The 15256-nt window shown below is 37.7% G+C and overlaps 1 protein-coding gene across 1 annotated transcript; it reads left to right on the top strand.

Annotated features, from left to right (window-relative positions):
- The first annotated feature begins 705 nt into the window (after positions 1–705).
- Positions 706–13430, top strand: LOC145670090 (cytochrome c oxidase subunit 5B, mitochondrial-like). Its single transcript, XM_081738460.1, has 3 exons — positions 706–850; positions 6920–6993; positions 12964–13430. The coding sequence occupies exons 1-3, from the start codon at positions 706–708 to the stop codon at positions 13171–13173; spliced, it is 429 nt and encodes a 142-aa protein (XP_081594586.1). The 3' UTR covers positions 13174–13430.
- Positions 13431–15256: the final 1826 nt, after the last annotated feature.

Genomic DNA, 15256 nt, shown 5'->3' with positions numbered 1-15256 from the left:
GCAACATCTACATCAACTTGGGAAGCACTACCAGTTTGGTCGATGGGTCCCAGATTCGACTCCGGGCCAAAAGGCAACACGAGCAGACAACTGTGTTTCTTTGCTGTCTCGTCTGAGGAAGGAACCATTTCTGGACAGAATGTTGACATGTGATGAGAAGTGGGACCTGTACAAAGTTCCACGGCGCTGTCATCATTGGTTAGCATCCCATGAACCTGTCTCAAAACAGCCGAAACCTATAAAATTAATTTTCTTGTATGTAGTAATAGATTTATTTCAGCTAGATTCCTGTTGATCGGAAAGCACTGATCTTAAAACATTAAACAATATGGGCGGTATGCAGAGTAATTTTGACGCATGATTAGAGTAATACTAAAGAGTTCGACTAACTTAAGGTTCCTGTAGTAGTAAGACCTTTAGTATGGCGGTAATCATACGTCAAAACGACTCTGCATAAGGCGGTATATTTTTTGCAATTGCCTTCATTGGTAAAGTTATAAGATATAAGAAATAATTGTACTAATATTTATGAAAACTTGTTTTTAAGTACTTCTGCTTCATAATATGTTATGACTCTAAAAAAGAAATACTTCAAGTTATAAACCATATAAAAATGTCTTTTAATATTTTCAGGATTTTTTTAGTTTGTACAAGACAAAACATGGCGTTTGTAGGTCATTTTATGTATTTAGTCTCATTTTACAGATGCTTGTATTTGCCGTGTCGCACCCTAGTGGGCTTTCACAGAATTTCTGTCTCCTACCGAAAATGGCTACCTTGAGCAGAAGATTGGTGGTTCCTGTAGTTAAGCGTGTAGGATTATATAACAGCGTAAGACATGCCAACAAAAGTGAGTTAATTAAGGAATTTAAAGTATACATTTACTCATAATTTAATAATTCTTTATAGCGAAATACGTTTACATTTTAAAGGCTTAAGATATGCGGTGTGTTCGTTTTACGATGCAGCAGATTTATTCTGATCAGGCTCTCAAATGCGGTGTAAATATATTCTGTAATGTAGTATTGCGCGTAATAGTTAAGATACTGATGAAAATAGGGGCCTGTAAAATTTATGAGCAATAGGGTTCGAAAACTGTTCAGTTCCAGATTCTATTGCATATTATCTTGTAGATCAGTAGAACGTTCAACAAAAGTATAGACTTAAGTTTTTGTAGTCAGTTCAGAAGATTACTGTCTTGTGATTCAATTTCCTTCCTTGGCCACCTAAGACATCCTGCACTTTATTTTCGTGGTGTATGCCCAAATAAGTGTGTACAGATTGCTGATATGCGTGCAAAATGATGTGCTACAAAAACTATTACGTTCTATTTTGTGGGGGCATATATATATTTGTGAGATTCGTATTTCTCTTAGCAGGAAATGCACTCTTACTGCCTTAGTGTTTCTTACGGGAGAATTCACATAAGAACGGCTGAGTATAAAACACAAATCAACTTGTAGTAAGTGCCCACTAAAATGCTCGAATGCTATCTAACCGAGACACGGAAGGAGGTGGTACGTAGATAGGGAGCAGGCGCGTCAGCGATAATGGGTATGCGAATAAACTAGATGTGACAACACAACTAACTTACATTCCAGTGGAATTTTGGCATATATTCCGAAGTTGGGCGTCCGCTTTCGTCAAGTTTTTTCACTGTTATCTCCTTTCCACACTTTCTGCAATTTGTTATTAGGTTCATTAATCCGTGCTCTTCACAAGCTTTTAAAAGATTTTGCTCGTTATCAATGCATTCCTTCACAAATGTTAAAACTGCTAGTCCATTGCCCTTGTACATTCGCCATATTGGTAACATAAATGCTCGTTTCTTTCCCACAATGCAACTGTTTGGTTACCTTGCGCCAAGTAGTTCCCTCCGCTCGCCATATAGTCCCATGTTTATAACCGCTTATATATAACAAATAAATAGATTTTTCGAGACTCTTATATATTATCAAGCACACAAACGATCAAATTATCCATATATTTCCTGTAAATTTTAAAAAATTCGCTGGAAACGGACGCCCAACTTTGGAATTTAACCCGGAATTTTCACCAATCTTCTTTTATCTGCATCTTTTCACTACTAATTTCTTTCTTTCATTTCACTTTACCGCAGGGGGCGCGGTGGCTCAGTGGTAGAGTGTTCACCTCAGGTGCTTGGGGTCCTGGGTTCGATCCCAGCTCCCGCCAAGTGAACTTTGTGGTGGACAAACACCATGCTCGTGGGTTTTCTCAGGGCTCTCCCACTTTCTTCATTCCACCATTTCACTCATCTCTCATCATCACCGTCTCCTTTAGCCTAACCGGCATAACTGTGAGACGAAAACTCAAAGATTTCACTTCATTTTCACTTTACTGCAGTGCCATGTGCTTTCGCTAGGAAACATCATCGTACTTTGCAATATTTCTTACGCTTTCGGCGTTCGTGTATACATACATTTTTGTTTGTTTTTGTGCGTAAAACTAGCCGTTCTAAAGTTATGATAGGAATATAAAATCACCCTCTGCTGGTGAGTTGAATGTAGGTTCTGCCAACGTAACCCTTTACTGTTCGAAAGTATGTATTTATGGTGTGGAAATCTTCCCGTTTTGTGGAAATGGTTATTGAAAAGTCGTAAACCCATAATGAATTTTCTAAAATTCATTGGTAAATATTTTTTCCCAGCTTCTAAGCGTAGGCAAAACGACTTTTCGCTTGACTTATTCATGTAGTGCACGTCAAAATATATAGTAGACATTTTTTTTTTTTTTTTCACAATTATCACCGAGGCTAAGGGAGACGACGGTGAGATGTATCATAATTGTGGAATGAGGAAATTGGAAAACCCGAAGAAAACCCATGCACATGGTGTTTGTCGACCACAAAGTTCCCTTGGCGCGAGCTATGATAGATCTAGGGACCCCACACACCAGAGGTGAGCGCCCTATCACAGCTATGTCCGTGCTTATATGGTCATCATTTCAAAATAAAGGTTTTAAGAACTTGTAAATTCCCTGTCCACCTTTTGGAATGGAATTTTTCATAGTTGCAACCAGTAGTTCAGGATATAAAAACATTCAAACTACATAAGGCAGAACGATTTCGGAGAACTAGAATATTGCTTAGATGTTGAGTTTCACAAACAGTCTAGAGTCGGAGTAGAATCACAAACAGTCTAGAGTCTGAGTAGAATATTTGAACACAATTTGATTTTGCTATGCCTAACTGATTCCAAGACCTGATGAAAGGTAAGAATTGATCAGTCATTCTTTTGCCCTTTTGGAGTCATAGTTGCAGTCTTCGCGTAGCCTCGGGTTCACGAAGAGTGGTTGTAGGAAATTTCAAGTTCCTACTCAAACAATGGCGGAGATATGATGATGGAAGTTTACGGCACCACCCTTTCCTTTGAAGGTCTTTTGTAAAACAGTCTTACGTTCAGTTCTTGGGTTCATCGAGAACATTAGTACAAACTGCGTAGTTCGTACGCTCAGTAGTTTCATATATCTACCTAATGTCAATATAAGTTCCAATCTCTCTTTTTCCCACGTGGGGATCGCATGTCCTGCGGTTCAAGGAAAACATTTGTACAGACTTTTAAGTTCTTACGTTCAACAGTATCGGAGATCCGATGAAGAGTCAGTTGACCTTTCACAGGCAAAAGTGGTATTTTTCAAAGGCAAGTAAGAGCTACATGGCAAACCGAAATGTATTCTTCAGCAGCAGTAATGATTGTCTCGACCTGTGGGACAGACGATGTACCTCATGGTAGAGCAGCTGGGGAGCACGGTGGCTCAGTGGTAGAGCGTTCACCTCCGGTGCTTGGGGTCCCTGGTTCGATTCCAGCTCGCGCCGTGTGGACTTTGTGGTGGACAAACACCGTGTTCGTGGGTTTTCTCGGGGTTCTCCCGTTTCCTCCCACTTTCTTCATTCCACCATTTTCACTCATTTCTCACCATCACCGTCTCCTTTAGCCTAACCGGTATAACCGTGGGACGTTAAACTTATGGTAGAGCATGTGTGATCTCATCGAGGGTTTAGAACAGTTGATGTGCAGATGCTTGTCTAATGAGTAGAAGAAATAGTAATCCGACGATGTGAACGGTGTCACGGGTTAAGTTAACAATTGATGGTTTTGTGTTGTGGAAAAGCAAAACAACATTTCTACGATTCACAGGCAGGGACTTCACGTTTCCAGTCCTTCATACATATATTCTTATTGCTGAGAGTATGTTGCTATGTTTACATTGATGTCTGTCGGACTATGGAAGCAATTCACGATCTACATTACATCAAGCAGTTGACGAAAAAGTGCATAACTGTTGATCCAGTGGCTTTGTTCGAAAATCGGTTCATATGGTGAAGAATACCGTAGTATCGTAAAGAAACCACTTGATATCGTACTTTGCTCAGAAGCTGATCCCCCACCCGACGGAACAAAAAAAAAAAAAAAAAAAAAAAAAAAAAAAAAAAAAAAAACTGGTGTTGCAGCCAACTTATATAGTTCTTATACTTTCTCTTGTTTGTAAGTCTGGTCAGAGGTGTTTCTGCACTGCATGCTTTTCGCAGTGCCTTGTGCATTTGGTCGTTATTGGCCTAAACTAGTACTAAATTAAAATCAGCACTAACCTTGTATCTCGAAAACTTGTTTCTTTTATTTCTACAATTTCGATCCGGTCTGGCGTCTTCCTGAACATTGGTGCGTACAGACAGGTTTTAAGGCACATGTTGCGTACATGAGCTTATATGATGGAACAATTTTTCGTGGAAAATAGTACAATCAGACTGGAGAACGGTAAATTTTTGGGGGAGAAAATTTCAAATTTGGGTGATTATGTCCAAGACTTTGGGAGGATGGACACCCGTGTTCCTAAGTAACTTCTTTCTTGCTGCTGTTCTTTTTTGAATATTCATCCACGAGGAAGACATTCTTGAAACCAAAATTTCGATCTGCCGAAATATCAATCAGTTTTTGTAGTAGAACCTTTTACATCTTCACTTGTGGGCTTTCTATTATTGAAAAATGAATTGTGTGCTAAAGATAAAAATAATTATTTACAGAACTGTACCACTAATAATAAGAAACTATGTATATGAATGCTCGAACACACACACACACTATATCTGTCTATCTATCTATCTATATCTATCTATCTATCTATATATATATATATTCATGTCCAGAGAGGTACAAAATTATGTAAGTAAAAGAAGAAACATTCTTTTGGATTACAAGATTAGTGGTTATTTTAATTATTATAATATTAATAATTATTAATATGTATACTATAGCATACATTAGCAAATAAACTAGAACTTGTTCATAGTTTAAATTCGTAAATCATAGTGATCCGTATAAGGCTCTTGTGATTCTCACCTTTAACCTGTTCTCACTGATGACACAATCAATAGGCTATAAGAGGAAATTAACATGTAATCTTCCTCCACTCTTTTCCACCTTCATTATAACTTTTCAGACATAACTTTTTGGGTGCCTGTATATACCAGGTGTATTAGCTTAAGTCCGCTGTTTGCTCATACATGGCGTTCGTGCGCATATGAAGCTACCATGGGCACGCTGTTCTGTTGTTTGTATGAGTTGGACGTCTTTCAACACGAATTTGTACACATCGTCAGCAAGTGCAAACAACACAGTGTTCCGTTGCTAAACATGTCTAGTTTTGTGCCCGACAAAGAGCATATGCGGGGAACTCTGCTTTTTGAAAAAAATGGCTGGCGAATGCTTGTGGAGGGCTATGGTGACAGTGTTGTATCGGAAACAACGTGTCGAGGTTTGTTACGTCGGTTCAAAGACTGCAATTTTGACCTGAGCGACAAGAAGCGTGAAAATCGGCCCCGGAAGTTTGAGGACCATCAATTACAGGTTCTTTTGAACGAGGACGATACCCAATCACAAAAAATCCTTGCCTAGCAATTGGGTGTTACTCAGTCATTTCCATGCGTCTACGTGCCATGGGAAAGATTCAAAAGATCGGAAAATGGGTGACGCATGAATTGACCGATCGGCACCAGGCCAACCCTCAACATCTTCCTCGAGACCAAATCGCTTCGGACGGAAGACGATGCTGTGTTTTGTGGGATCAGCAGTTTATCGTCTACTTTGAGCTGTTGAAACCAAGTGAAACTGTCAATGCCCACCGCTATTACCAGCAACTGACCAAATTGCACCGTCCTCTGTATGAAAAAAGGCCGAAGTATCAACAAAGACATGACAAGCAAATTTTCCTCCACGACAGCGCCTCGTCGCTCACAACAGTGGTTAAAACTACTTGGAGACACTCAACTGGGAGGTGCTACCGATTATTCACCAGACCTGGCCCCTTCCGACTACCATTTGTTTGTGTCGATGGGCCACGCCCTCGCTGACCAGCACTTATTCATATGCAGACGTCCGCAAATAGCTTGATAAGTGGTTTGTCTCGAAAGATGACTCTTTTTTTGTGTGTGTTGTATTCTTAAATTGCCCACGAGGTGGGCAAAATGTGTAGCTAGTGAGGGCAAGTACTTTTTATAAATTTCTTTTTGCTTTGTATGAATAAGATCTGTGTTTTTCTGACTACAGATAAGCAGATTTAAGCTTATACAACTGGCATGTAATTACCCAAATATACCATCATAATGCGATAATTATAAATAAATATTAAACTTCCTTATTTAAAAGTAATGGTTCTTTGAAAAGAGTGATACATACATTGAGTATTCTTCTTTATGGCTATGCTAAGTTACAGTTAAAGCAAGATATATATATATATATATAAAACAGATTGTATGTTTGGCAGTCATGGTGTAGTTTTGATGTGAGTTCCAATGTGACCACCCTTTGTTTTATGCTGGCGACCATTTTGTAATATCAGTTCGTATAAGACCCCTTTTGTTACAAACTTACATACTAGTTTGTTAATTATTTTTTCCCCGTAGTGATGGCTGATCCTTTGGACCATGCAACAGGACGAGAGAAGAAGCAGATGCTAGCAAAGTTAGCTGGAGATGAGGTAAATAATTGTTTGCATACTAGCTGTAAGAAGATAAGTATTTGTAACTTGTTCGTACACAAACATTAATTTCTGCATCGGTGAGTTAACGCAAAATTTGATTTCTGAGCTGGGTGACTAACAAGTGATAACGTAAATCATAAATATGGCAGAAGCAATGCATTTGTAAGATAGCGCTCAATTTATAGCAAAAGGTTCATGTATTTATGTCAACTGCGATTATCCATTGTAACAGCGTGTTAAATAGCATATATTTAATACTTATGGAAGTAAAACGAAAATACTTTCATTGCTTCCAAAATTTAGAAAAAAGGCCGGGAACGCAACTATACAGTTTGCGAAGTTGATTCCAAATGTACCGTATATTTCCGAATCCAAGACGAGGTATTTTGCAGCAATTTCGTTCTCAAAAATATGGGCCGTCTTTTTTCGCTACATATGGTGTGGGGTTTTCCTTATTGAACAGAATCAGGAGCTTTCACTAAGCTCTGACTTTACTCAGTTCCTCGCCTACCACATTGGCCTTGGACTTTTCACAGATTCACTGGACTCTTCCCGTGAGGAAGACTAAAGGAGGCCTGTACCTGATTTGATTTTTAGTGTAGTTTTGTAGTTAACTGTGAAAATATACACAGAATGTACTGTAGATGAATTTTTGTAGTTCCTCGTTTAAAAAATGGGGATAGTCCTGCATATGGAAGATACCTGAAAAAAGCAAAATGAGAATTTATGGTGCAAGGAATATTTGTGGTACATGGTTCCACCAGTGGAGCTAAAAAATAGATCTTTTGGGGACCACGAGTGTGGTTAATAGTTGAAAGTTTATCAGATCACATTTCACATAGTTTCAATACTTGGAAGGGTCGTTAAACTACAAATTGATCAATTCCTCTTGTTTACATATGGTTGGATAACACCCCTTTTAGCCATTGTACTGAATGGGCATAAGCTTCAATAAAGGTGGTGGTTTTCGTGCTTGCCTATAAAGGACGCACATAAAAGAAAAGAGGAGAGAGCTTAATCTACCTTTCTTTCCGTAATCTTGTATTGTCAATAAGATTGAGGTTACTGTACATTTGTTTAAAAAAAAAATGGAGAGAAGGGGTAGGATTCACAGACGGTTGTTTACTTAAATTATATATGAAAATGGGAGAAGTACATTTTATGCATTTTATATGGCACCAATTCCTGTGCAGGTGAGAATTCAATTATATAGAATGAAAAATGCACGACTAGACGGGGAATCATATCCAGGTTTCCGGCTTACCGTCCTGATGGGTTAACACTACGTTATTCAGTGCTCCGTGAACACCCATACATTCTATCACTCTTGAAGTTGTGCTTGGTACTCAGATCATATGGACTGTGTCACAACTCCTTGAGGTACAGTACATTATATGGGAATAACTGAGCATGGACTTAGGGATGATAAAATGTATGGCACTTACGGAGCGAACTGTATAGCGTGACAGTTGGCATTGGTACGTTAAGCCGGATACCCAGAAGCGATTCTTACTCCAGTCGTGATTTTTTTTTTTTTTTTTTTTTTTTAGTATATACTTGTTTATAATTTAACGGGCGATTCGAAATAGTGAAGTATCATTGAGAGTAAATCCAAATTTTCTGCATGTTTTTTTTTTTTTAACAGACATAAATTTGATGATAAATTTGGTTGATGTACTTTCCCAATACTAGGGTATTTCTTTTAAAGCTTCCATTAAGCCACCGGAGGAGAACCACTTGAGATGGCAAAACGCGGGTTAGCCAGATCTGTTCAGTGGATAGCACATTCCTTACACCAAAAGGCAGCGTCTGGTTTCAGTCGTGAAATAGGGAGCGTGAAACTGGTATCCAGTGCAATTACAATCGAAGCACCTGTCAAGTGAGAAGTACATGATGTAATTCGATTTCTCCAGGCGGAAGGGTATAATACAATTGCAATTCATCGTGGAACAGTTAAGAATTTTGACAACTTCAGATGATAGCTGTTTGCGCAAGTGTTACAGAGAGCTTAAAGAAAGATATACCGCCGTATACGACGAAAAGTTTCAACTGTTGCTTGTTGCTTTAGACATAACCAAATGCCTGCTTTATAAGCACGGATGTGGTAATTTAAGAACATTAAACTATGTACTTGAAGTAGTTTTTGGGAAGTCCTGATTTTTTGTCCGAAATAAACAAAATGTATATTGATTAGGACTGTCAGATCTCTCAGTTTAGTGCTCATATTTTCTGATCATGGCTGTATTAGGATGTTAAGTAATAATTCTTGAACACGATTTGGATGAGTATTTACTTATGGACTGTAGGGTACACATTAAATGGTTGAATAAACCTATACTAACTTCAGTATCCATTTGGAATTGGAATTACGTTAAATAATTTTGACAGGTTTCTTCATCGGTTACAGGGGGTGCGGCGGCTCAGTGATAGAGCGTTCACCTCCGTTGCTTGGGGTCCCTGGTTCGATCCCAGCTCGCGCCATTTGAACTTTGTGGTGGACAAACACCGTGCTCGTGGGTTTTCTCGGGGTTCTCCCGTTTCATCCCACTTTCGTCATTCCACCATTTCATTCATTTCTCATAATCACCGTCTCCTTTAGCCTAACCGGCATAACCATGGGACGTAAAACTTAATTTCATTTCATCGGTTACAAATCCCCTATTTACATTAGATCCTTTGAAAAAATATCTCTAGAGAGAGAGAATCATAGAAGAGGAACGTGAATCATTGGAACAGAAAACAATTATACCTATGATATGTTCAAACTTCGAGATAAATTAATGATTTTTCGCACATGTGCAGTGACCTTCCCTTTTAAGATTTTTCCCAATAGAAATATTACTAAAATTTCAATTGTAAGATGTCAGTATATTATGTATGAAAGTACTTTATGAGACATGAAAGAATGCGGTTGACTTTCTACTTCAATTTCAAACAGATACCGAAGTTAGTACAATTTTATTCAATGATTTGCATGATTTCATTCTGAAATGTCTATTGATTTTCTAAATTGTGTATGAAAAGTTTCAATATTTGGTGCTCTAGGCGTGAGCACATGCCTGCTTAAACACGTTAATTTAAAAAACATCAAACGATGTACTTGAAGTAGTTTTTAAATTATTTTTAAATAATTGTATTTCGCATGAACTTTGGTCCCAATATTGTTGTTCAACCTTATGTTTGTTGACATTCTCCAGGCCGTTCATTTTCACCTCATCCATTATTCGTTATTTTCCTACCTCTTCTCCTGACTCCGTACCTTCGTCACAAATATTGTAGTAAACTTACCTTAATAATCCTGGTTCATTTTTTAATATATAGTGAATTTATTTGAAGAGTGAATATGGTACAAGTTTGTTTTGTAGATGAATATCTAGGATAAGAGAAATTAATCCGAAATTCAGATATTGTTTGATACCAGTCTACGTTGCAAAAAGCAATGTTGAACAATTGTTGTATCCAAGTTGCCAGATCAAAAATTATCTGAAGCAGGATGTGTGTTAGTGATGTAGATATTTTTCTTTAAAAGTATTAATAATGTTTGTCCCAAGATTTGTTTAAATAGCTGTAATTTGTTTCAAGCAGTTGATTTATGGTCTTTATGTGAAACGATTCAGTTGATTATGTAATTATTATTTTCAATTTTTTTTTTTCAAGATCAGGATATAAAATGTAGCGATGCAATAATTCCTAATTTATAAAACTTAAGTGAACATTTGGACAGACAAAATTAGGAAAACTAGGGGGAGGCGCGACACGGAAGCTCAGTGGTAAAGCGCTTATGTCTGATGCATGGGGCCCCTGGTTCTATCCCCAGCCAAGTAAGCTTATGATGGACAACATCGTGTCCGTGGGTTTTCTCGGAATTTTCCGTTTCCTCCCACTTTCTCATTCCACCAGTTCTTTGATCATCATTCACAGTTGCAGTCGTCGTCTTCCTTAGCCTATACAACATAAACGTGGGACGTTAAACTCAGGTAAAATTAGAAAATAAATTCACAATATTCATAATTAATATTCCACATAATCAGTTTTATTTATTTATTTAGTCTACTTTTTTCGTATGGTACAACTCAAGAAACAAACAAACAAATATTAATAAAATGTGATAAATACAGGAAAATGTAGCTATACCAAAACATATTTCCAGATATAGGGGTGGTTCATTGATCCATGGAAGTCCTTCTGAAGAGATGTCTTCTGAGGAGCCATTGAACTTAACAGGATATTAAGAGAGAACGTGTTCCGCTATTTGTAGGACACCACAGTCAGTTAGGATTTTGTGACATGTTCCAGTTATTAAGGAGAAAAGTACAGCGTCTTCGTCCTGCACGTAGCCTGTTAAGGGTTGCCCATTTCTTTCTTGATAATCACAAATAGAAGAAATATACTTGGGAAACATGCTTGTCTATTGACAAACTCAAGACTTCCGTATGGTAAAATATTTTTACGTACAGCAACCAGCGTTAATCGTAAAATGTCCGAGTGTGAAGCAATTTCCTTTCGCAGGGAGAGAGAGGAAAGAATCTGGTAGCAAGTCGCAAAACTCGGACATTGTAGCACGTTTTACTGTTACTTCAGTATTAATGAAAATGTTATTTCAGTAATTTCTCCCTTTTCAGACAGTTTGATCACTTTCTCTTCGAAATTTTATACAATAAAACAATATTGAATTGTGTTTAGTGAGTGAACTATGATGAATTGCTAGGACTGTCCGAAGATAGACTTATATCATTAATACACTAGTCTAGACTTGTAACATTAATGCACTTCCCCCCCTCCTGTTGTCTGTAATTATGGGTTGGTAATTGATGTGTTAGCTAATGTACTTAACAAATCGAATACCTGTATGAGAGGTCAAACCACTGTTTTTGTTAACATCAGACGATTGTGTCCTTTAGGCTAAAGAAGATGGATGATTGCGAAATTAATTTTTATCTCTGCCACCGGAAAACGAACCCTGAACGACGTGCACCAGAGCCATATGCAGGGAAGATTGAGAAGCTTTAATATATGATAATCTTCAATTGTGTAATTTTCTCCACGTCAAACAAATTTTCATAATATGTAAAGAGTATGTCTACACATTTAAACGACCTTCCCTGTATATCCAAAGATGGGAAGGATTTGTCGTCTTCAATGGCAGGGATGGTGTTGGAGTGATTGGCCATATTGCTTGTGAGACAAAATTGAATATTTGGGGAACCAAGATCACCAATCATTGTAGTACAAAAAAAGCTACCAAACAAGGTTACACTCGGTATGAGACGCGTAACTGTTGTCAACGTGTGATTTTAACGGTAAATACGCTGGATTGTAAAGTCAAATTTTAATTGATAATATTTTAATAAAAACGAAATTTTTAGAACCCATGGCGAACACTAAGTTGTTATATTTAAAAAACATAAAATTAGCAGTTAAAATCACCCGGCCTCCAGCTTCAACGATCTGAACGACAAAGCGCTATTGTATTCAGTATAGATAAGAATCGACTTCTAATTTATGAGTTCCCCCTATGGTCTGCTGCTTGATGACATTGATATTTGCAGGTAAGCAAACGAAAATAGTTTTAGTTTTTAAGTTTCTAACAAGAAATAAGCACAGAAAATAACATTTGAATCGTTTGACATAAAGACTATACATCCACATGAGGCACATCAGGCAGCTTAAATCTTGAATAGTATCTTGAGGTCCGAAAAGAAAAATGGTCTTTGGTACTAGATGTAATTTTTGAAGTGACAATTGCGACGCTACTTTTAACGTAAAGTGTTTACGTTACTTTATTTTGAGAAACTGTTTACGTATTTATTTATTGTCCCAAACTGTACATATTCACCTAACAGATGAACTTAAGAGTTCCCAATTCGGTAGTATTAAAAACCAGCCAGGATTTGTAAGGTAAGTTTTGGGACAATTCGTCACTGTGCACGCTCTATTACAAGATTTGTATCTCATTCTTCGTTCTAGGCTCCTTGGGACTTCAAAACTCTGCAGCGAAAACAGACCACATCCTTGACAAGTCCAAACGAAATTCCATCAGCATTTGAATCCCGCGTTGTAGGTTGTATTTGTAGCGAGGAATCTTTGACAGTTCATTGGATGTATCTTCATAAGGGAGAGCCCAGGCGTTGCGAATGTGGCCATTGGTTTAAACTTGTCGACAAGGCTCCCCTATAAAGCAAATCATCTTTGTTAGTTTTTTTTAGATGCATTAAGTTTTTGGTGGTACTTTTGATCAGAAGCGGTATCATCTACCCCATGGACGCTGAGTAATTCAAATTTATCATGTAGCCTGGTTCACTTCGCTTCCTGCAGTGCGAAGTACTTGTGCTATAAATAACACACTGTAAGATTGTTGTATATTGATAGTCTGATGAAAACAACTTTGTTCACTTTTGTTCTATAAATTATGTGAATAAAACAAGATAATAATAGGTGGTAGTTCTCTCTTAGTATTTCTGTTGTTTTTAACACATCCTCTACCATTCCTTGGTATTCCATTTATTCCTCGTCTACTAGGCCACATTTTCAAGCACTGTCACGGTAGTTTTCACGATTTTATGCAATAATACATGGTTTTGGTAAACGTGGTTTCAGTTAGGATTCCATTGTGACAGTCGTACTTAACCCTTATTATCCCGAATTATTTTTTTAATTCGTTTTTTGTGAATTGCTTTTACGTACTTTCCTGACAACATAAAAACATAAAAAATAACGTTTTTCGTATGTTACCTTGTTCATTTACTAGTTAAAGAATTAGATTTTACTAGTAAATGAACAAGGTAAATGCAGATATTTAGCGTTGGTTTTCTTTTTTTTCTTCATATGGCATCACTGGGATAAAACGGGTTAATTTCAGGTAGAGCCTTGTAACTTTTCGCCTTTCTTTTCTCTCATCATTGTATTCTATGTGGAAATTCACTTCAGATGCTGCAATGAAATATATTAATTTATCACAATTTATACATATATGGCGCACGCAATTTCATACCATTTTTATTCATTACGCATGTATTTATCAAAATGTTACAGAATTAGTGCAGAATTATGAGCATGGAAATTTAGTTCAATGTGATCACCATTTTGCTTCACAACCTGTTTCAAGCGAACCTTTACATTTGTCACAACCTTCCTGTACAAGTCGTCCAAAATTAGACGGCACGACTGCATGAGGAGAACCCGGAGTTGAGCTGCACTTGCAAGCTTCCTTGCGAAGACATTATCTTTCAAGTAGCCCTACAAGAAAAATCACATGATTGATGTCAGGGCTAGACGGGGGCACTGCCTCCTACTTTGGTGACGCTCAGGAAATCGATGTGACGTTATCTGCCCATCAAACATGTCATACAGGTAATCAAGAACAACATTTGCAGTGTGTGGGCGGGCTCCGTCTTGTATGAATCCTTTGTATGGAACGAGATATTCCTCCTTGTTGATTTGCTAGGACTTCGTGTCAGAGCAACGCGAACTGCTTCAATGTTGTCAGGGGTGCGGACACTTGGTTCGCGCCGTTGATTCTTCTTCACTACAGAGCCAGTTGTTTCAAATCGACAATACAACCTCTGAACAGTCTGTTGACATGGAGCCCATTTTGTACGAAAGTGTGCGCGAAAACGTCTTTGTATCGCTACAAAACTCCTCGTTGCTTAAAAAAAAAATAAAAGTACAACTTTCGTTTTTTGTTCAACACTCAATGTGCTCTTATGCGTCATCTTGAACTTCTGTTTGGCGCCAAGTAAATATTCGATACTAACTTCTCGTGACATCTAGCGGATTTTCCATAAATCAAAGTATACGAATACGAGTTTTCAACATTCATCTATATTACATGTGTAATGAACGAAACAAATGAAAATGACATTATGTGCATGCATTGCGTTTGAACTACTCAATCATTTCCTCTGCATGGGATTAAAATCAATAAAGAATAAAATAGTGTAACAAACAATCGGAAAGAAGGGATTCTTAAGTTTCACGCGGTTGTTGATAGGTTGCAGCAGCTCACTTCCTTCACCGGTCACACTGCAGAACAGGAATCATTGTGCATCTACGCTTCGGGAAGTGGGAGTCCGTAACAACTGTTGAGCGTGAATTTTCTCAACAATACAAGACTCCGTTTATGTGCCTTCCATTCCAACTACAGCAGTGGAACAAGGAATTGAATTCGACTACCATATGTTGAACACCATGATCTGGAATGTATCATACGAAATATGTGTGTCATTAAGTATGCGTAACACATTGTACTGTTGTCGCAACT

Source organism: Thermobia domestica, chromosome 2, assembly GCF_964235325.1.
Source record: "Thermobia domestica chromosome 2, izTheDome1.hap1.1, whole genome shotgun sequence".
Taxonomy (NCBI): Eukaryota; Metazoa; Arthropoda; class Insecta; order Zygentoma; family Lepismatidae; genus Thermobia; species Thermobia domestica.
The sequence above is the reverse complement of the archived record's forward strand: the minus strand, read 5'-3'. Positions and strand labels throughout refer to the sequence as shown.